At 26.6% G+C, this 21,571-nt stretch overlaps 1 protein-coding gene across 2 annotated transcripts in view; it reads right to left on the reverse strand.

Moving 5' to 3' along the window:
- Positions 1-4,142: 4,142 nt before the first annotated feature.
- LOC107447360 (WD repeat, SAM and U-box domain-containing protein 1) overlaps positions 4,143-21,571 on the reverse strand; it is a 41,340-nt gene continuing 23,911 nt past the window's right edge. For both annotated transcript variants that reach the window (XM_043043908.3, XM_043043907.3), the window contains exons 4-10: positions 20,296-20,495; positions 16,930-17,113; positions 14,707-14,740; positions 13,897-13,937; positions 11,563-11,876; positions 9,242-9,400; positions 4,143-4,369 (exon numbers count right to left, since the gene is read on the reverse strand). In XM_043043908.3, the coding sequence (XP_042899842.2) occupies positions 4,224-4,369; positions 9,242-9,400; positions 11,563-11,876; positions 13,897-13,937; positions 14,707-14,740; positions 16,930-17,113; positions 20,296-20,495 (1,078 nt within the window). In that variant the 3' untranslated portion in view covers positions 4,143-4,223. The remainder of the gene's footprint in view (positions 4,370-9,241; positions 9,401-11,562; positions 11,877-13,896; positions 13,938-14,706; positions 14,741-16,929; positions 17,114-20,295; positions 20,496-21,571) is intronic.

Consider the following 21,571-nt stretch of genomic DNA (forward strand, 5'->3'; position numbering starts at 1 on the left):
TTTATGTATCTATTTCAACAATCAATTTTGTGGTTCAAACTTTGAAAGAAGAAATTTATTGATAAATGCAGCCTAAATATTAAAAAGTATTTGAATTCTGTGATAGTGTCCTTGAAAAATTTTTGATTTTCTCAGATTAATTTTCAAAGTAAATAATCTTTCCTACAAAAAGCAAGAAAAAAACTTTGAGCAAAATTTTGCTCCGTCCCCCTTCTTTTGCAGTTTTTTTTATTGAAGAATAGTTCAGGGTCAGCTAAGTGACAGTCTCAAAGTCTGATCTAAATTTTGAGAAAGACCCTTATCTTTATTTGCCCCTCTTCTTTGATTGGATTACAAAATACAGTAGGGTGTGACAAAACCAATAGTGAAAAGAAATTATTAAATGAAACCATGTTTGATATTAGTTGGTAAGTTTTAACTACAGTTTTACTGTTTTTTAACCATGTGTACCATACCATGCACTGATTTTGAAACCCTATATTTTATTTGCTAATGTTTGAAAATTAAAGTTTTATTTTAATTCAAAGAGAATAGAAGGGGATTGCCATGAATCCTATATTTTTTCTTTTTCCAATACTGAAAGTTTGGTAATTTCTCATATATGTAATTTATAATGCTATCAAATATGAAATGGTGAAGAATTTTGCACTAATGCAATTTTTGAAAAGCTTCAATAAGTAAATTCTTGAAGGTGAAAGGGGTATACATAATTTTTCCCTCCTACCATTTTCTCACCAGAATATTGTTCACTTTGATGTTTAGAAAATCGGAATCTTTAGCAAGTAATTTCAGTTTTTGTACATAGTTACCACTCAATATGCAGTGTTTCTTCAAATTTTAAATATAATCATTGCGCTAACTGCATTTAATTTTTACTGCCTAATAAGTCATATTTAGTTGATCAGATTCTGGGAAATGGGATTTGCATGAAAATGATTTATGTAATACGTGTCTGAGATCTCATTAAAGTGGTTTGTAAATCACTCACTAGGGTTGCATTAAAATGCTTTTTGAATGATACAAAGTGATATGCATTTTAGTGTTTTCTAAAATATGCATTGCAATTTTCATTCAGGTTTTTTAAAAATCATGCATTGGGATTCATGTTAGGATTTCAGAATTACTGTTTGTGATTCTCATCAAAGTGATTTATGTATCACATATAGCGATTCTAATTTAAGTAATTTACTGTGTACAAATTTTACATAAAAATTATTAGCAAAATATGCATTGTGTTCACTAAAGAAATCAAAGAATCACTCAACATGATTCGCATTAATGTAGTTTATGTTTCACCCATCGCTATATACGATTTGTTACTTTGCACATTTTTCAAACTGTATCACTTGCTATTCATGTTGTTTTCATTTAGGAATCCTACGCTGCGTAAGTCATATTTTGCTATATGTAATTTACACAATCTTCTAGGCTTACTTCATGTTTCGTGCAATTTGATTTATGTGAAATTTATCACGATTTGTATACACACAATTTAAAAATCAGGCATAGTGAATCATATTCATACAATTTAAAAAATCAGGTTTTGCAATTAATGATCTATTTTAAAAAAATAAAGTTTGGTAAATTTTAGTTTGTTATCTGTCAAAATATTGTACTACCAAACATTTTATTATGTCCAAAATACATTACTGATGTTCTGAGGTTATGAAAAGATACTGTGTTTTTAAAATTGAAACAAATATGCTAAATATATTTCGTTCTAATTGACTTTATTAAATTTTTCATGAAAAGTATTACTGGTTACGAGATTAGAGGATCTTTAAAAGTTGGCAAATATGCTAATTTCAATTGAAAATTTTTTGTTTATCTTCAAGCCATTTGCATTGGTAGCTGTGGACTACACATATTAAAAAATTGCCACAACTTTTAAGCAATATAAAATTTATTAACTTAATATATGCTTCAATGTAATAAAATCTGTTTGACATATATTTTAGCAAACTAACTATTACTTAGTCGGTCCTTGAAAAATTTGCTTTTAAGTCTTTGAAAAGTCCTTTAATTTTTTTTTTATTTGAAAATATAGTGGGAAAATTTGGCTGCACACCTTATAAAAAAAACTGAAGTTTCTAACCAAAAGTCTGGATTTAAACCCTGTGGAAAACTTGTGAAGGGTGGTCTTAAATTAGAGATGTGCATATAACTGCTAAGCAAATTTTGAAACAAAATTAGCTATCGAAAGTCAGTAGAAACTGCCTATTTTCCCTTGATAACATTTGCAATCATCTTTTGAATAACAGACAAAATGATATGTCATTAAAACTGCCTTTTAGAAGTATTTTTATTTAATGTCATAAGTGATCTTAAATTTTTTGGCAGTGTTTGTATTAATCCCTATTTAAAAATAATTAGTTGATAATATAATATAGAATAAACATATTTTATATTAACATATTATATAAACATATTTTATATTATCCCACCTATGTATGCAAAAGTATACATAAAAAGTACAGTTGAAACAAATTTATGTACAAAAAGTTGATCAATAATGAGAAAAGAGCTTTACATGCTGAGGGAGATGGAATGAGTATTGAATGAAACAGGAAATAAAAGTAGAATGAAGTTATGATTCTTAGATAATTATATTGAAATTATTGATTCGAAGATTTATTAGATTGTGTGGTCAATTTTCTATAAATTGAATTAATAAAGTTAAAGGAACAGTTTTTAGCAAGAGTTTTAAGGTAAACTATAGATGATTTTTCAAGAAAATAAGTATTAAAACAAATTAAAAAGGCACAATTGATAAGCATGTTGAAAAGCAACTAGTTTTTGATGTGGGGGATGAGATGAGAGTTTAATGAGTATTCCACATATGTTTAATGTGTAGTCTAATAAAATTTGCCTTAATTTCCAGTCAAACATAATAGTAAGCAGCAAAGTTATTCAAAAAAAGTTTATTACAATTATTAATTTAGGACACTGTACAATTTAATAATTTAGGACACAGATCGTGGATCACAGATAAATATGATTCAAATGGAACTACATTTTATAAATATTAAAATTTGTTCTGACCAAAATTAAACTGACATAAATTTTGTCATAGCCAACTCTCTTTACTGACAATCAATATAATGACCAATACGTTAAAGCCAGTTTTGTATTCCATATTTGTAATGTTATTTTCACCCTCATTAGAATGTCAAATCATGTTTGGCCACAAGTAAAAGTTAAAAGACAAAATTATTTTTTTGTTAAAATGAAACAACTTGTTCTGTTCTTATATTTTAAGGTTTTACAGTAAATGGTTTTAGTTTGACCATTTAGGTTCAGTGTATTTTTATTACATGAGTTTTCACCCTCGAACAAATCTTTACACCAAAATTTAGTTTCATTTTTCTTATTCCAGAAAACTCTCTTCAAAAACATGCGTTAAAAATGTTTGCACTTTCAATAACTACTTCCATCGACAATAAGTCATTTCAACGCAAAGGTTTCTAAGATATAATTTAAACTACTATTGATTGAAGATAATATATAATAAATCATACATTTTTTTAAAAAACTTAATCTCCTGTGGTTTGTTTATGGTATTCAATTCATTCTTAATTTGTTTTTGCTTAGCTTTTTGCAACAAATTTGTAACTTTTAATGCATTATTTTAAACAGTATCCAATTGCCATCTTGCGTTACATAAGTTTAGTATGGTGTAATCTGAATTATAAATAGATATATACAAATTTTTTAGTTGTGAGTAAATATTTACAATATTTTACTGACTTAACATTTTAATAATCTTATTCATTTGAAAAATAGTGTCTAGGTATTTAGTGTAAACTGAACAAAAAGATAATTAATTCAATAATTTGAAATTTTTTTAAAAGTTGTGACTAATATTTTAAAATAGTGACTTGTATAAATTTCTGATTAATGCCAACTGCATTTAAACATTTTCTTAAAAATAGAAACTGTTCTATTCTTTTTACTCCTGACTATTCCAGGCCCTTTTTGAATGAGCGAACCATATTTTTAGTATACAAATATTTGCCACAGAAGTCTCATTTTCAAAATGGCAATTATTTATTTGCCAGCCTGTTGAAGACCACTGCTCCAAAAGGCTACTACTGTAACAACGTTTGTAAAATCTATTTCGCTACTAATGGTGAAAGCATATATAAAAGGCTTACATTTTTTAATATAATGATCGATTTACAAAATGGTTTAATATGTATATAGCATATCAGGTTCAGTTATACCTATAATTTATATTTCTGTATTAACTGTAAGAGAACATGATTAGGAATTAAAAGTTTATTTGGAAGAACTTCATTTGTCATTGGACTAGTGTTTTTTCCACTTTCAAACCACTCTTCAATAGCAGCTCTTTCATAGCTGTAACCATCTGAAATGAATTTTTTCAAATGGAATGATAATGTATTAAAATTTACAAATGTATACAAGTTTAAAAAAAATAAATACAAAGAAATATTTTTAAAAGATTTATTACTGCAGAAAAGAATTCGCACCATATGTACTTTTTTTAATTAACTTTTTTTCGTCATAATTCATTCATTCATGGTAGTTATATACTTTGCATAATAAGATACATAACTTTAAATACAAGCATTCTTTAAGCCAATTTCACTTTTTGATTAAAATGTATGCTTTGTTTTTTAATTTATTGTGTTTCGGTGTGAATTCACCCAAACACAAAAAAATTATAGGTATACAATGTTTATAAGAAAAAAGTTGTAGTACTTACATATTATATGCATGCATAAGTTTTAAAGGCAAAATTAATTTTTTGTTATTTTTAAAAAATTTAATTGATTCGACCCATAAGTATTTAGTTTTTGTAACTAATTTTCTGTAACCATCTACAAAACACTTAAAATTTCCTAGGAATGTTTGATTGATTGGTAAAAATAAAGTTCTAATTTTTTTTTCAATTTTTAAAATCTGTTTTATAGTTCTTACTACATAGACATTTAATCATATTTTAATGTTCAAAGAAAATAAATTTATAAAAATTTTAATTTTAAAAAGCTTTCTTTTTTTAAAAAAAGGTTTTGTTAAATAAGCTAAACTGGAACTGAATTTTATAAAAAGTTCCACAATTTCTGAATATAAGTAAAATGTGGTATAGGATGGGCCCAAAGTTAACTTTTTCCAACCCCGATTATTTATATACCTAACATGGTAGACAGAACCATCTTGTTTCTGCAAAATAAATCTTAACAATGAAACACTTGTTCTCATACTTCTTTTCATTTTTGAAAGAAAGAATCATGTTTTTAAAAGGATGCTAGGTAGTCATTAATTGGTGAAAATCACTAAATTACGAAGTTAAAAGATATTTTCATTTTTTCCTCTATGTAAAAACTTTTCTATCAAATTAGAATATGAAAATTGATGTTTGGGGAAAAAGTCATCGATTTCAATAAAATAAGGATCTCCAATTAATTATCCAGTCTATCCCCTCTGCAGAGGATCAAAATTGTGATGGCATGTCTTTGGATCATCCTTGGGGTATGTTTCCCAGACAGCCGCCAATAGCCCATTGTACAGCTCTAGTGCGACGTAAATAAAATACCTACCAATTAATGAACCATTTTTCCCCTTTTTATTAGGTAATACTAAGAATTAAAACTGTGTATTTGCTTTCGTTATCTGCATGCACTTTTGTGACTTCTCACTCACTGCAATTTACTGTGAAGCAACGTGAATTAGTACTATGAAGCAACGATATAATGTGCAGATACTGTTCCACTGCACAAGCCAATGGCCGTATATTGACTAATGACAATATTATAAACCATACTATAGTCAGTGTTCTATAATACAAATCCCTGATGGCAACTAATAAAAAAAGGTCTGATTATTTAGCCTATAGGTATAACTTTGTTTTTTTCATCAACATCCATTAAGACACCAGGAATGACATCAAAATTGTCCCAAACTCAAAATTAAGTTTTCTTTATTCAATTCTTTCTTCCTCACAATTTTTTTTAAATCTTCCTTCCCATATAATTAATGGTACTTATAGTTTTTATGTTTAACACCTTATCAACAAAACTTTTTTTTATCAGATGTGAATTCAATTATTTGTATATCTCGGAATTCTGCCACTTCCAAGACAGAAATAATTTTTCTTTATTAGAGAAAGACTGTGAATTCCAGGGCTGTACATCAAATCAGAAGTGCCCACGAGGGACAAGTCTCCAGAGCCATTTCAAGAGGATACTTTTTTTAGTACAATTTTGTAATTTTAAAACTGTAAATTAGATATTTAAGGAATACTTTTGATTATTTAAGAGTTCATTTTTTAATATTTGGGGGGGGATAATTTTTGAAATCTTTTTTGATGGGAAATATTTTTCCAGCCAAATTTATATCACCAATGATCTACTTTAAGTTTACAAAAAAAAAAATGAATAAGCGAAGCACATTTACAACTTGTAGCTTAGTTTGAGGGAGTTGGGAATTTTTTTGGTGGCAGGTTAGATTTCAAAATCTTTTCTTTTTTATGGGGATACTTTTAGTTTGGATCATTCTTTCCAGCATATTCATTAAAGCTTCATCTCAAAATTTACATAACAAGAGAAGCCACCATACCAATGCATTTGTTGAATTCAAACATAATTTTTTTTCACGAGGAGGGTGCTTTTTAAAACTTTTTTAGGGGCCTTTTGTTATACTTGAATCATCTTTGTTATAATTTGGTCCATCTTTATTACATTAGAAAAGCATGTTGGAGTTTTAAAAGAAAGTAAAGTTTTTATGCAACATATCCTTATTTTTGTGAATACAGCAATAATTTAGGTAGAAGAATAAATTCCTTGGTACCAATTTACAAAGAATTAGAAAGTAATGCTAACATTGATGATGTAAAAGATATTGATAGGGACAAAAGAAAACGAGTTTCTTGAATATAATGAAGAAAAAGAGTTAGAAGCAAAACAGAGATTGAATTAATTAAATAATACAAATTAATTGAATCTTATTTGAATGAATTAGTTAAATATTTTATTAAATTAATATACAAGGATTAGTTTGAAGTTTGTGGAGATTATTTTTTTACATTCCATATTTTTTAATACTTTCATTTCTTACTCTTATATGAGTTTTAAAATTTTTCTAATATCAATATTAATACTTATCACATAAAAATCATACTTATAGTAAATATAATACTGTGTGATAAGTATTATATTAGTAAATATAATAATTATCACACAGTAAAAATCATATAAAAAATATACTTTTTAAACAAATTTTTTTTAAATATATATATATATATATATATATATATATATTGTGATTAAGTATTTCTCATTTTGAAAATATTTTTTAACACTCAGTGAGAATATTTTTATGCATAATATAAGAAAATATACTATCGTAAAAGAAATATAATTAAAAAGATATAAAATTTCAAAAATTCCTTTATGCCCACTTCAACTTAATTCTTGTATATAAATTTATATGCAAGGTGTCATTAAAATTAAAACTCCACAATATTATGACAAATGGCATGACAGTTGCTATGTGGTCGACATAGCACATCAAATGCCTTTACTTCCATAACAGGCTGGTACACTGGTAACAGGCTGGTCTGAAGCTGGGTTTACTTTAAGCCGCCACCAAGGATTAAGCCCCAGTGAGTGTGCTAACCACTAAGCCAGCACGGCCCATAATTTACACAAATTTAAACAAATATAATTCACAACCAGAAAGCACACCTGACAGAAAAGTACAATGATAAACCGTGTACAGATATATGCGGAAAAATATCACTGAAATATTAAAAAAAAATTAGTTCTTGACCAGATGGATCAAAGAATTGGTCAATCCTTAACTACACTGCGTTGGAAACACGGACTTATCATGCTGCGAAAAGTTATTGGAGAGCAAACACCAGATATGAAGTAACCCTTGTTCCAGCTCATGCAACAAACAAAGTGGAATACTCAAAGCACCAACTTATCTGCCAAGGTAATCAATAAAGCCACTTTTCAACTATGCTTATTATAATTCTAAAAGTGAAATTTTTTACCCAAACCCATAAAAGTGATTACTAAAATTGGTTTATTCATAAAAGGTAATAAATAAGCTCAACATTTAAGATAACTGTTTTATAAAACTTATAAAAAACAAAGAATTCAAATAAAATTTCCTCCTCCCCCCTTTTTAATATTTTAAAATAAATTGGTTTAAGCAATGTGAATAATTTACAGGATATATATTTTTCTTAAAATGCCATTACATACATCTATTAAATAAAAAAATTTCGAAGCTTTTATTAACTTTAATTTTGTTATGAACTTAAAATTACAGTTTTCATGAGAATGACTTGTATAAGTTTAGTGACTCATAAGTTTACTGACTTCTTATATCTTTTGAGTCATAGAAATTTTCAGATTATCCATTGTTCAAAGATTGTCTTCATAAACACTTTTTCCATTATATATCTGCACTGAGTCAGCAATTCTCAAACATGGATATAATAAGTCCCTCCTAGCATCTTGAAGCATGTTCCTAAAGTTATGTATGGAAACTAATACAGCTTTGCCTCCAAGCAAATGGCAAAGATTCTGAATACTTATTATACCATTTCAGCACTATAATTATGAATATAAGTTCAATATTTTTTCTATGTTATGCTAAAAAGACTTTAACCATTTGAATTGAAATAATTGTTTTAATGTTTGTTCTTTTTGTCTGTAAATTGACTTCGTCCTAGAGATTCAGTTTTAAAGAAAAAAAAACTTGAAAATAGCATGTTGCTTATAAGATGTTAGAGTATGCAAAATTATTTACATATTAGAATTTAAAAGTACCAAAATTTCCCTTAATAAAATCTGAACTTGATTATGACTTAGAGCTTATCAATTTCAAGACTTCCTAAAACCTCTAAATAATCCAAAAATATTATTCCAAAATTCATGAAAGGTCTGCTAAGTTCTAAACAAAAAAGGTGTCATCTTTTAAATTGTGTGCAAAGGGAGAAATCTAGTTTACTACTAACTACAGTTTTTTAGTTTTATGTCAGTTAAGAGAAAAAATTTGTTTTGTCAATTTGATTTTTATCTAAACTCTCAGGGTCTTAAAATCACTTAATAATAATAGCATATAAAAAAAAAAACAATTTAATGTTGATTAAATTTATTATTATCATATTAATATTATTGCTACTTATCAGGCCTTTCAGGTACCAAATATAATTGATATTAGATCATAAATAAATCAATAAACAAATAAATTTAAGGCATACCTTCAGCAACAACTGGACTTCTCATTACTTCTTGTGTAATAGGACAGCAAAACTCACTCAACATTAAAGTTTCATCAGTATCAGATAAAACATGTTGCCACAAAGGATTTTTCAGACACTGAATTGCACGGAGAATTTTGTTTCTTTTTCCCAAGCTCTCTATTTAAGTACAATTATTCAAACTTTTATAAACTACAATAGTTAAACAAAATAATTATAATAATATATTTTAATTAAAATAATCATTAGTTTTTTTAATTAAAATAATCATTAGTTTTTTTAATTAAAATAATCATTAGTTTTACAAAAATTAAAATAACCACGAAAGTAAACACAATATTTTGTGGAAATTTGCAAATGTCATCACACTTCAAATACTACAGTTTGGCTGGAAGTAAAAAATGCAAAACTAAAATTTTATTTTCTAAGTAGAATAATTTGTTCTGTCCTTCCACAGCATAAACTAATAGACATATTTGTTTGAGCGTCTTTTGTTCGGCTAGTTTGTTTGTTGATTATAGTCAGTTGACTAGCAAATCGGGATTCTTGAACCACTTCTATTTTCTTTACAAAATTTTATGTATAATAGTTCAAATGCAACCACCAGAAAGCACCATGGAGTTTAATATCACATATTTACAGACAAAAGTGTACTTCAATTATTTGTGATGTTTTGTTTAAAATTTTAAAATAAATATTTTACTATTGAACTTCAGTGTATTACATAAGTTTTCTTTAGAATCTCTGACGGAAATGGTAGTCTATAAAATACATGCTCGAACATCTTTTTTGAATGCATATTAGGTAATAAAAATGTATGAAAGTAACTGTCATTAAACTGTTGGGAAAAAATGACATCAACAACATTATATTTCAATCAACGCTTTTATTGTAGTATTAGCATTAGTAACAAGGAAGTATTAGGTTTTATTAAAAACGAAGTATTAAACAATGATGGAGTGAATGCAAAGTATTATTATTAACCAAGAAGAATTATTATCCTTCACGATTTCCTTTTTTTCCCTCTTTTCCTTTGGTACTGTTTACCTGTCTCATTCAATATCTTGGTAAATTTTGCTAAAATTTGAGGTAAGGCATAAGGAGGACTGTTTATATATGCCTGGTTGGACATATAAAGGTAAAAAATACAAACCCTGGGCATATCCAGTTATATAATTATCGAGCCTTGCATCTGTCATGTGCTGCAAAATCTTTATTTTAGATAAGTTTTCTTAAAATGATTACCTAACACTTCAGATAAAATCTGTATAATGTATATAAACATTTCCTAATCATATTTTGGTGTAAAACAAAAGTTTGATTATAATACAAATATTTCTTGAGTATATTATTAATTTTTCAACATAACTATACTACTATGTTAAAAAATACTGAAATGCCTTTGTTGCAATTTGTAGTCAACTGGAAGCAAGAAGTTTTACATTTATATCACATGAAGGAATCAGGCAACCTTACATCTTACACATTTTGTGTTATATTTTTCCTATTTTTTTCCAAAATGGAACTCTTGATTCAAATTAATTTCAATTTGGATTAAAAATGTATAATTAAATAATGCTTGATTTTTGTACTTTAATTAGAATAATTCATTGGGTAAATAATCATGTAATAGATAATTTTTTTCTATTCAAGTCATATTCATAGCTCACATTGCAAAAAAAAAATGCATATTATCATTCCAAACACACAATGGAGGGTTTTTGCCCTCTTTCCCCCTCTAAATACTGTGTGTACGTAATTAGAAATTTGCTTAATCAGAGCTTCTGTAAATGTAAATAGCCATCAGAAAATTATAAAATTTGGACTACATAAGTGAAAGCAAATGAAATCTCAATATTCAATTTTTTCTAGTTAAACATTTTTCACGTCCTTTTATTAAGAACATTCTTAATTTTATATGATGAATATAGACAATTCAGATCAGGTAAACCTTAAATTTCTTAACAAATCCCGAATGAGATCCTCTAGTCATTAAAAACTCTAAGAAGATGAATTTCCATAAACCTGTTCCTAATATAGTAAGCAATTTAAGGGATTCATTTTGTTTAATTAATACAACCCCTTCCATTCAAAATCATATCCCTACACTGCTCAATATTAAACTATCACTTTTCTATTCAACTTGCAACAGCTCCCCCAATGAGTCATTCTTTAAAATGCCAATGACAATTAAAATAACTGTGCAAAGTGTTCAAATTACAAAACAAAAATTAAAAATATTTTTTTGAAAGTGATCTAAAATTATTATTTGTAATTATGACTTTTTGATGATTTTAAATGAAAAATAACAAATAACTTACCAACTTTCATAACTGTAAGTAAGTTTTCATGATTCAAATACATAAGCTCTTTGCCATCTATTGAATGAGTTTGGAATGATTCAATTAATTCCTCTAATTTTAATGATTTTAACCAGTTTGCAACATCATCAAGAGACCAAGATAAGAAACTTCTCTTTTGTCCAACCACTATGTATTCATTTGAGGAATCACTAGTGTTTTCAGTGTTAGGGTTTGATATTGTCTCTTTATTCATATACCAGATGGCAATTGTTTTATCATTTGAGCCAGTAGCTAAAATACTGGAATTAAGAAAAGCACAGCAAGTGACATACCTGAAAAAAAAACAGAAATTGCTTAAATAAAAGAATGAAAGAAACATATAAATACAGTAGAGTCCTGATTATCTGAGTTTCTGCTTTAACCGAGCTATCAAATATTTAAAGGATTTTTTTGTTCTAGTTTATTTTTAAAACTATCGCTGAAAAAAAATTGGAATTTTATCTTCCATTTATTACTTAAGAAAACAAAATCCAACATTATCACTCCCTTATCCTTTTGATTGTATTACGTGCCTCTCTACCCCTCCCCTTTTTTTGAAATAAGAATATGTATTGGAGATGATCAAGGTCAAGATTAATTTTCGTTCATGTAGTTATGCACTAGTCATCCTCTCCCAGGAATCTGAGAATAGTTTCAACTGGTCACATGAACTGATAGACTTTTTCCTTCCTTAGAATCGGGGAAATGGTTTTGGCGGTTCACATTGTCCAGCATTATCTGTAAAGTAAGGCAATTTCATGCAGTCAATTCTACATGCTCAAAATGAGTAACAATAGGAGAAAACAAGTTGTTGTTCCTATAGAAACAAAATTAGAAGCAGTCCGAAGAATAGATAATGGTGAATCAATAAAGAAAATAGCAGAAGATCTCGGTGTCAGAGCTGTTACTGTTGGAGACTGGAAAAGGAAAAGAAATGAAATAGAAATATGGTATACAAAAAAGGCCAATTGATATTTACGAAAATCAATGAAAAAGTGATAATTCAAAAAAAGAACATTGGAGTTATTACAGTACAGAACCCGTTATCCGGAAATCAGAAAACCGGAAAACCAAACCACCGGGACAAAATTCGATAAATTTTCCCGCCATTTTTTTTAAAAAAAAATTTGCCTCATAAGATTTTCAGATTTTTCTTTCTTTTTTGAAAGATGCTTACCTTACCATCATTTTGGAAATAATCATTAGTGTATTACTTCGTTTTTTCTTCTTTTTAAGATTATTTCTAAACATTTTTTTTTGGTGGGTTTAACAATAAAAAAAACGGCTCTCTGTAGCGATTCAGAAAAAAGGAAAAATCAGCTATCCGGAATAGCGATGGTCCCGATTGTTCTCGATAATCGGTTCCCTACTGTATTCTTTTGGTTCAGACAATAGAGAGAGAAAGGAAGTCCAATGTTGGATCCAATGTTACAAGCAAAAGCATTGGACTTTCATAAAATGTTCCATGATGGAGCAAATTTCACTGTTAGTTGTGGATGGTTAGATTGCTGGAAAAAAATATATGGAATGCGAAAATTGTGCATATTGAGTGCAAAATTATCAGCATACAAACAGAATAAACTCTGCTTGTAGCAATCAATAAATGATTGTAGCTTATATTGTCACCCAAATCACTGTTGCCGTTGAAATTGGAAAACTCTAGCTAAATGGAAAATAGTCAAAATTTTGATTCAAATATTGCTTCTCACACACTGACACAAAAGCACATTAAGTAAAGTGTGGTACAAGTAGAGAATTCTTATTTATGTATTCAATAATAATATACTTTCTTTTACTATAAAAAAATTTCTTTGTTTAATACACATGTATTGATAAACAAGAAGAAAATGTTAAATTAATTTTGTGAAGCATTTAATCTTACAAAAATGTCACAAAACATTATTAATAACTATTTTTTAAAAAACAATTTTATTGATTAGCAAATCTTATTTCTATTTATGTAAGTATTGCCCAAGTATTCTATTAATGCCAAAATAATATGAAAACAAATTTAAACTGTCTTAATTGTTAATTTTCCATGGTTTATCTAATTCAGGGTCATGAAAAAAATAGATCAATTTACTAGACCTCTGCTTTTCCTTAACACCCCAACCTGTTAAAAGCAAATAACAAATTTTCTTCAGTAAAGTTTAAAAATCAAGTTTCCCAAACACAGCAATAAAGAAAAGTAACTATACTAATTTATTATATGTATTCAACGCTACATTTGGTTAAATATGACATACACATCTAAAAGAAAATTTTCTTAAATCATAAAACAACTACGAATTCAATGAACATGAACAATCTTACCTGGTGTGACCTTCTAACTTTTGCAAAGCCTGACCAGTTTTCTGTGATAAATAAAAATAATTCATAGTTACACAAATTTGAAAACATAAAAATTCAGTAGTAAAGAATAGAATAAATATATCATGTATATATTAAAGATACCAAAGTACTCATTGAAGAAATAAAGCATTTATTGAATTTGCAGATAATGCTACTTAATTATAAGATCACAAAATAAAATTTTTATAGTGTTTTGTTTATTTTCCTATGGAAAAAGGAATGAAAATATATATTCTGTAATAATGCTTAAGTACACTTTTCAACTTCTTGATGAAATCTGATTTATTCTAAAGACTTTATTTTAATTGAAATTAGTTATTTTAATTAAAGAAAGTAAATTTAATGAATTATGTAGATAAAGTTTTTGACACTAAAGGGTATCACATCAAAAAATTTTAATGCATCTCAACATATTTAATACACAGAAACGACGAAATTTTTAGTAAAAAATTAAGGGGAAAATAGTAAAAATAAAAAAAAACTCAAATACTAAGATGGTTGAGGAATTTGGCCAAAATTCTCTGACAATTTTTTTCCTCTATCTGAACCATGCATTATAGCTTAATAATGGATCATTTTTAAAATTTTAACTATAAAAGACCTACATCAGACATTTATTTCTATCATTAGAAGTAGATACATTTTTACAAAATATCATTCCTTTAAAATTCGAAAAGAATTTTAACTACTAGTCTTTCAATTTATTTGAAACTGAAAAATTTAACACAATAATGTTAATAAAATGAAATCTAATAATAAAATAATATTTACCGGATCCCACAGAATAATAAGTCGATCCCCACCTCTGAAAAATATTATTTCATTAAATTAATAGCATATTATTAACATATTAGAAAATTATTAACCTGTATAAATATCTTCACTATTTAAGAGAAATTAAAGCAATACCAATTTACTACTTGGTTTTCTTCCCAATAATTTAAGTGGATTTCAGAAACTCGTTTTTCGAAAGTCTTTTAACATTTCAGGATATAACCATTTTTTAGAATTCTTTTCTTACATTTTACCAGTTTTTAAATATGAATACATGTTCCATAAACAATTGCAAGGAGTGTGGTTACAAGGGAACGACGGGGTAGGTCTATCTTCTCCCTCAGGGGTGTTGAACAACTTCCCATATGGACAAAAACAAAAGACTTAGCTGTCAGAATTTTCTGAGAAAAAGGTGTCTCAATAAGAAGGAGATGGTATAGTGCAAATAAAAGAAGAAAGGAGGTATTAAAATCCTCATTTTTATATTTTTATGAGTAATTTATACTAATTAACAAAAGAATCAAGTTTTAAAGAACATAGTTATATTTATTTTGGATGACTGCTTTTTCCCAACGATTTTTGCATTTTCTCCCATAACTTCCTAAACCCCTACAGGCACCACCTTTGATAAATGGATTTTTTTTCCTGTTACTTTATTTATTGATTTGCATATCTTTATATTTTTTGCAAAATAAGTAGTCATGTTTTTAGTCATATGATGTTTTGATGCCTTTTGTACAAAGCAAATTGAATTTTTCTCTAATGGTAGAAACAATGTAGCTAAAAAAAATATTTTTTTAAACTATACATTCACTAGAGGCAACACATATTTCATAGGAAAATACAGAATGGGTTAATATTGTTAATGAAATGGGTAAAACCAATCCATCAAGTATAGATGAATAATGTTGCTAACTTAGTAATAATGTTGCAGAGTTTTAATTAAAGCTTGTGCTTTTCAAAAAGAACAATCATAACATACTAATACTTTGATGTGGCTAAGTTCAGGCGACATCTGAACACATTAAAAATCAAAAGTTAGAAGAAAATATGGAAATTTTCAAAATTACTAATTATTTCCATAAATATCCTGATGCATATCATTTTCAATAATCTCATTTAAATACTGTGTAATCATTTAATTATTAACTCAAAAAAAATTCCTCTAAAAAAATTTATCTTCTTTTTTCTTAACAAAACAAAGTGGACTTTTTTTCTCATTTTTTATTTATTTTTTATCTGAAAAAATTAATTTGTCTTATGATAAAAACCAGTCGTCAATAATTATATCAAACTTAATATTCTAAAGTAAATGGATTGTAATTGGATTGATTCAAACTTTTTAATCAAGCTGAATATTCCATTCAAATAACCAAATGTCAAATGAAAAAAAAATATAAAATTATGAAGAAATACTTTTAAATGCTAAAGCCTATTGAATGCATATTGATCATTTGAACATTCACATGTCATTTTAAATATGTATCACAAAATAATAGAAGTTATTTATTTTATTTTTACATTTAAAAAAAATTTTTTTTAATACTGTGGATAATGAAATAACATTTCAAAAGAAATGTCTGAGAAGTTTATTTTCTAAAATTTATCTAAAATATAATATAGTTCAGGGGTGGCCAAGCTCCTTGATAGTCAAGCCATTTTTCAAAATTTGAAATTTTTCGAGTGTCGCAATTAAATACGTATTTAAAAGGCATGCAAAAAAGGTATTAAAATTTTTTTACAGAAATTATATTTATTGAAAACATATAAATAAAAGTAAAAAATATGTGCATTGAATTTTAAAATTAAACACATTTATTTTACTTCTCTTGATAATTCTTTAAAATTTAATGAATAATTACGGACAGTACTTCTCAGTAATTATTTGAGATGCTGGTTAGTTAAGACTGATCGGTGTTTGGATTTCACGAATTTTAAAGTGGAGTAAAATTATTCACATAAGTACGTTGTTCTGAATATTGAAATAATTCGACAAGCAGCCTTTTTTAATTCAGGATACTTCAATTCTGGTACAAATTTCCAAAATTCGGAACATACGGAACGATAATAATTTTTTAAAATATAATAGCACAAAAATGAAAAGGGAACTCGGGTACATTATCGAGAGCCACAAAGAATCCTTCAAAGAGCCGCATGTGGCTTGTGAGCCACAGGTTGGCCACCCCTGGTATAGTTAATAAAAAACATAAAACAGCTTACGTTGATGCTAATAAATTTCCGTCAGGTGAAAATCGGCAAGACATAACATTTCCAGAATGTCCTTCAAGTGTAGTAATAAGACATATATTTTGAGTAGAATTGGTTTCAACTGACCATATTTTCACCAAATCGTCATTACCACAGGATGCCATCATATAATTTCCACTAAGAAACCCACTCTCAGCTTTAAAATGAAAAAATGCTGAATTCAAAGTTTCTTTAATTACTTATGTTTAATTACTTATGTTTAATTATTTTATAATTAAATGCAAGAATTTATGATATATATTGGTACATAGTTTCCAGTTTCATTAATCTGAAATATAGAAAAATGTAATTAGGGTATATTTAATAAATGTGAGCAATGTTTGGAAAGAATACTGGAGATTCACTCGTTTGGATTTGAAATAAAATATTTAGTATTCAGACATTTTAGATGATTGAGTAGATTCTGAAGCATATGCATGACTTACTCATATGCTATTAATAAGACAATTAATGCAAAACACTTCATAAAATTAGATGTATTTATTGCAAAATATGCATTAATAACAAAAATACATCAAATTAATGTTTTTCAAACACTAAATAAACAAAAACCTAATTTTAATATGGATTAAATAGCTGCTTAAGACACAAAGGATTAAAAAATTTCTTGTAAAAAAAAATTATTTTATTAAAAACAGCAGCCTGAGTTACAAAAAATTTGAAAAGCAGAAGCATAATAAATATGTAAATTCCATAAGAATTAAAAATGTAACATTTCTATGCAGCTAATTATTAGTTTATATTGTCTTTCTCAAAAACTTATTTCTCAAACAGAGCAAAAAGTAAGACTGATTTTTTTTTTTAATTTTATGAAAGAAAAAAAATAATAAAGAAAAATGAGGGAAATTTATTCAAAATAATTGCAGGTGAAAATAGCATTACATTTAGACACATCTGTATAAAAATGAAGAGAATTATGAACAAGTAACAATTTGAACATTTTGAAAAGGTCAAATCAAAAATAGCTGAAGTTTGAAAATTCAAATTTACAGCAAAACATTCAGGGATTAAAAAAAAAAGAAAATAAGCTAGGTGAGAAAATTTTCTGTTTTGTGAATTTTGACAAAAAAAAGTATTAAGATAGTGTTATAAGCATAAAGTAGATATTCAAATGTACTATTCAATTAAATATTTACAAAATTTTGATTTTTCCTTTCAAAACAAACAAACAAAAAACAATAATTCATTTCAAATAAAAATTTTGTGATTAGCAGCATTCTCAAAATAGTAACTAATGATAGTCAAATTTTGATCATTAGTATTAAAGGTAGCTTTTAAAAGATGATAAAAAAAAATTATGTTTTATCATCTCATTCTCGGATGCAATTATATGCTTAATAAGAAAACAATATTTACTACTTTTTTTTAAAACTTAAATCTAATGAAAATTTTTTCTGGCCAAGATTGTTGGTTTTGTACATACTAGCTTTAAATAATTATCAAATTGATACAAATTTATGATGAGATTTTAATAAAATTGACTCCTTTTTTAAAAAAAAAAAATATTTAGAATACACTTAAAATGCAAAAATAAACACTTAAAATTATTAATGATACGAAATTTATCAGAAACTCTTTATATGAAGGAAAGAAAAAAATTATAAATAAAAGTTTAGCTACTCCAGCATTATTTCTTAGTTGAATTTAAAATATACATTCATATAAATCAAGTGGATATAAAATATTTTTTGAAGTAAGAGGAAGGTAAATGAATCATAGCAGAATTCAGAAATATAATTTTATTTAGTATTTTTGTATTACCATGTAAATTTTTTAAAAATGACATTATAAAACTATTGTTCTATATTTTCTTCCTTCATAATAACACCAAAACTTAAGTAAAATTATATCATCAAATTATTCTATTGACTAAATCTTCCTCTTGCTTATTCCAAAAATAAAAAACGCAAGAGAATTACAAAAAATTATTAAATATAATATTATATTGCATCAAAACCAAAGCAAAATGACATTACTGTGAATGCAAATAATATTAATTTGCATAGAATCTAACATTATATAATGCAAAGAAAACAGCAACTTTTTATATCTTTCTAAAATTCAAAAGTTAAACAAAATAACGTTATGTTTTTTGATGTTATCTAATATTATGTGATACTTGAAATAGATTTACTTCTTATTTAACAAGCAGCAAATTCAAATAATCTTCTAATTTTTTTTGTGTGATTAGAGAAAGGTTCTAATTATGAACCTTAAATTTTTGCTTCATTTAGAATTGCTATTTAAAACTTTGTAGAATTTAATTGAAAAACGAATCAGTAAAAAATTATTAATCATACCCAATTCACATGAGAATGGTAAGTGTTTATTACAGACTGGGGTTTCATGTGAATTTTGATTTGATAGATATCTCTGAATATTTTAGAAACATTTTAAAATAAATAAAAACTGGTTGAAATAAATAAAAATAGCTTAAAACTGAAAGCTACTTTTATATGGGATGCTAATTAGTGATTATAAAGTTTCATTGTGTTCGTTCAGTTTTATATTTTACTGTGAAATAAATTTGCAGTATATATTTTATGCGCATTCTAAAACCTTTATAGTAGGTATCATTTTTTGTTGTTTAAATATTTCCTCTAAATATTGTAACGCTAATTATTTTACTTGTTTCATCTCATACTAAGCCCAACAGCATACCTGATAATTAGGTTTTTACGAAACCATAAAATTCAAAAAGGATTCTGAAATATAAGACTCCTAATGTCTAACATTGTATTGTGAGAGGGTACAAAAACTGGACGCTGTACTCCCTATGCCTCTATAGTCCTCACCTTTATTTTGAGAACAAAGTAGTAATAAATAATGGCGAAAATTTGATTTTTGCTTAGAAATATGTAGCTTAGAAAAAATTTTTCTCTAAAATTCTATAAAAAGTTCAAGTTAATTAAACTTTATTATTTTTTAATTAGTCCATAAAAGGAATGATAAATTTCAAATTTTGCCTACTGTTGGCAACTTTTATAGTGCATATCATTGCAATTTGGTTATGAAATTATATACATTAGACTCAAATAATAAGAAATTTATCTTCCAAAAAAGTTTCCAAAATTTTATTTGAATAAATTTAATTCAATTCATAACATTAAATATGTCATAAACAAGATATCTTGAAAGCACCATACTTATGTCATAATAATGATACTTTTGGACATTTTTACTTGGGGAGTGGGTGAACCAATGTGTAAAAATATACAAATTATTCTAATTTCTAAAACTTAGCAGCTTTAACAAAATCTGTGATTGAAAATTTAACGAAGACAGAAAATTCTATGAAACTAAAACTTAAAGACTTACAAACAGTTTCATACTGAGGGCTAAAATCACAACTTAGAATTCCTAAATCATGAGCATTAGCAACAGTTGTTAAGCATTTCCCATGTCCATAACGAGAATCCCATAATATGATATCACCAGCAGTTGAGCAAGATACCAAAAAAGCACAATCAGGAGTAAAAGCTACAGCTGTAACCATGGCCTCATGCTCCTCCAAGATTCTAGCAATAGAAAAATAAATTTACATTGTATAATTAAAGGAGTAAGCTTTGATCAGAAAATAACTCGAATATTTCAATGCAATTTTAACGGAAAAAATACTGCAAAATATAATTTTCACTAAACATAGTAGTCAAATAAATTTCTAAAATATATTTTTCCAAATGTGGATAATTTCATTCAGCTGCAAGACATATGCAATCTAACCATAATGAATAGATAGCTAATTGTAAAGATTCCTGCACTCTTAAAAAATTATCCCAGGGAAATATATCTGTCTCAAAAAGAAATCACTTTTCAAATAAATATTAAATTTATAGCAAAATTTCTTGAATAATCATATTTTTCTTAAAATAAAAGGTCAGAGTTTACACCTTTGAATTAAAGAGTGAAAATATAATGAATTACAAGGCTAAGAAAAAAATAGCACTACACCAGAATTTAATTCACTCTCATTGAAAAGTAATTCTCCTTAGAGAATACTCAAATGTATAATTGTTACAAAATTGATTTCGAAAATAAGCATTTTAAAAACTTTATTTTTTTTTCTTTCATGGTAAAAATATTACTTAAGATACATTTTATATTAAAAGAATAAAAATATTTTAAGTATCACAGTATATATAATGTACAATTGTTTTTATAATAATACTTTTTAGTGCATAAATTCAAAGTCATAGCAAGAATTTTTTTACACAGAATAAAATACATATTTCTTACATTTAATATTACTTTTTTATTTCCAATTTCATATATATTTAATCAACATAGTAATAAGACAGGCTAAATTATTGCAAGGAGCATTAATACTTTTTGACATGCAAACTAACATGCTTATTACTATAGTCAAACAGCTTCTTTTGGCAAAACGAACACCACTTTGTAAATAAAGTTTATTAGCAATTGTGAGCATATTCACCAAGAAAGAACTACTATATGTTTCAAAAAATTTAATGAGAAGACTGAAATATCATCGCATCATCAGTAATAGCACCTAATAATCTAAAAATTAGTATCTATGTCAGACAATTGAATTTTTAAGTCTGGAGCATCATCTAGCCTAATTCTAAATCTGTTT

The sequence above is a fragment of the Parasteatoda tepidariorum genome, chromosome 11 (assembly GCF_982258835.1).
Source record: "Parasteatoda tepidariorum strain Cologne lab strain chromosome 11, Ptep-v5.0, whole genome shotgun sequence".
NCBI classification, from domain to species: domain Eukaryota; kingdom Metazoa; phylum Arthropoda; class Arachnida; order Araneae; family Theridiidae; genus Parasteatoda; species Parasteatoda tepidariorum.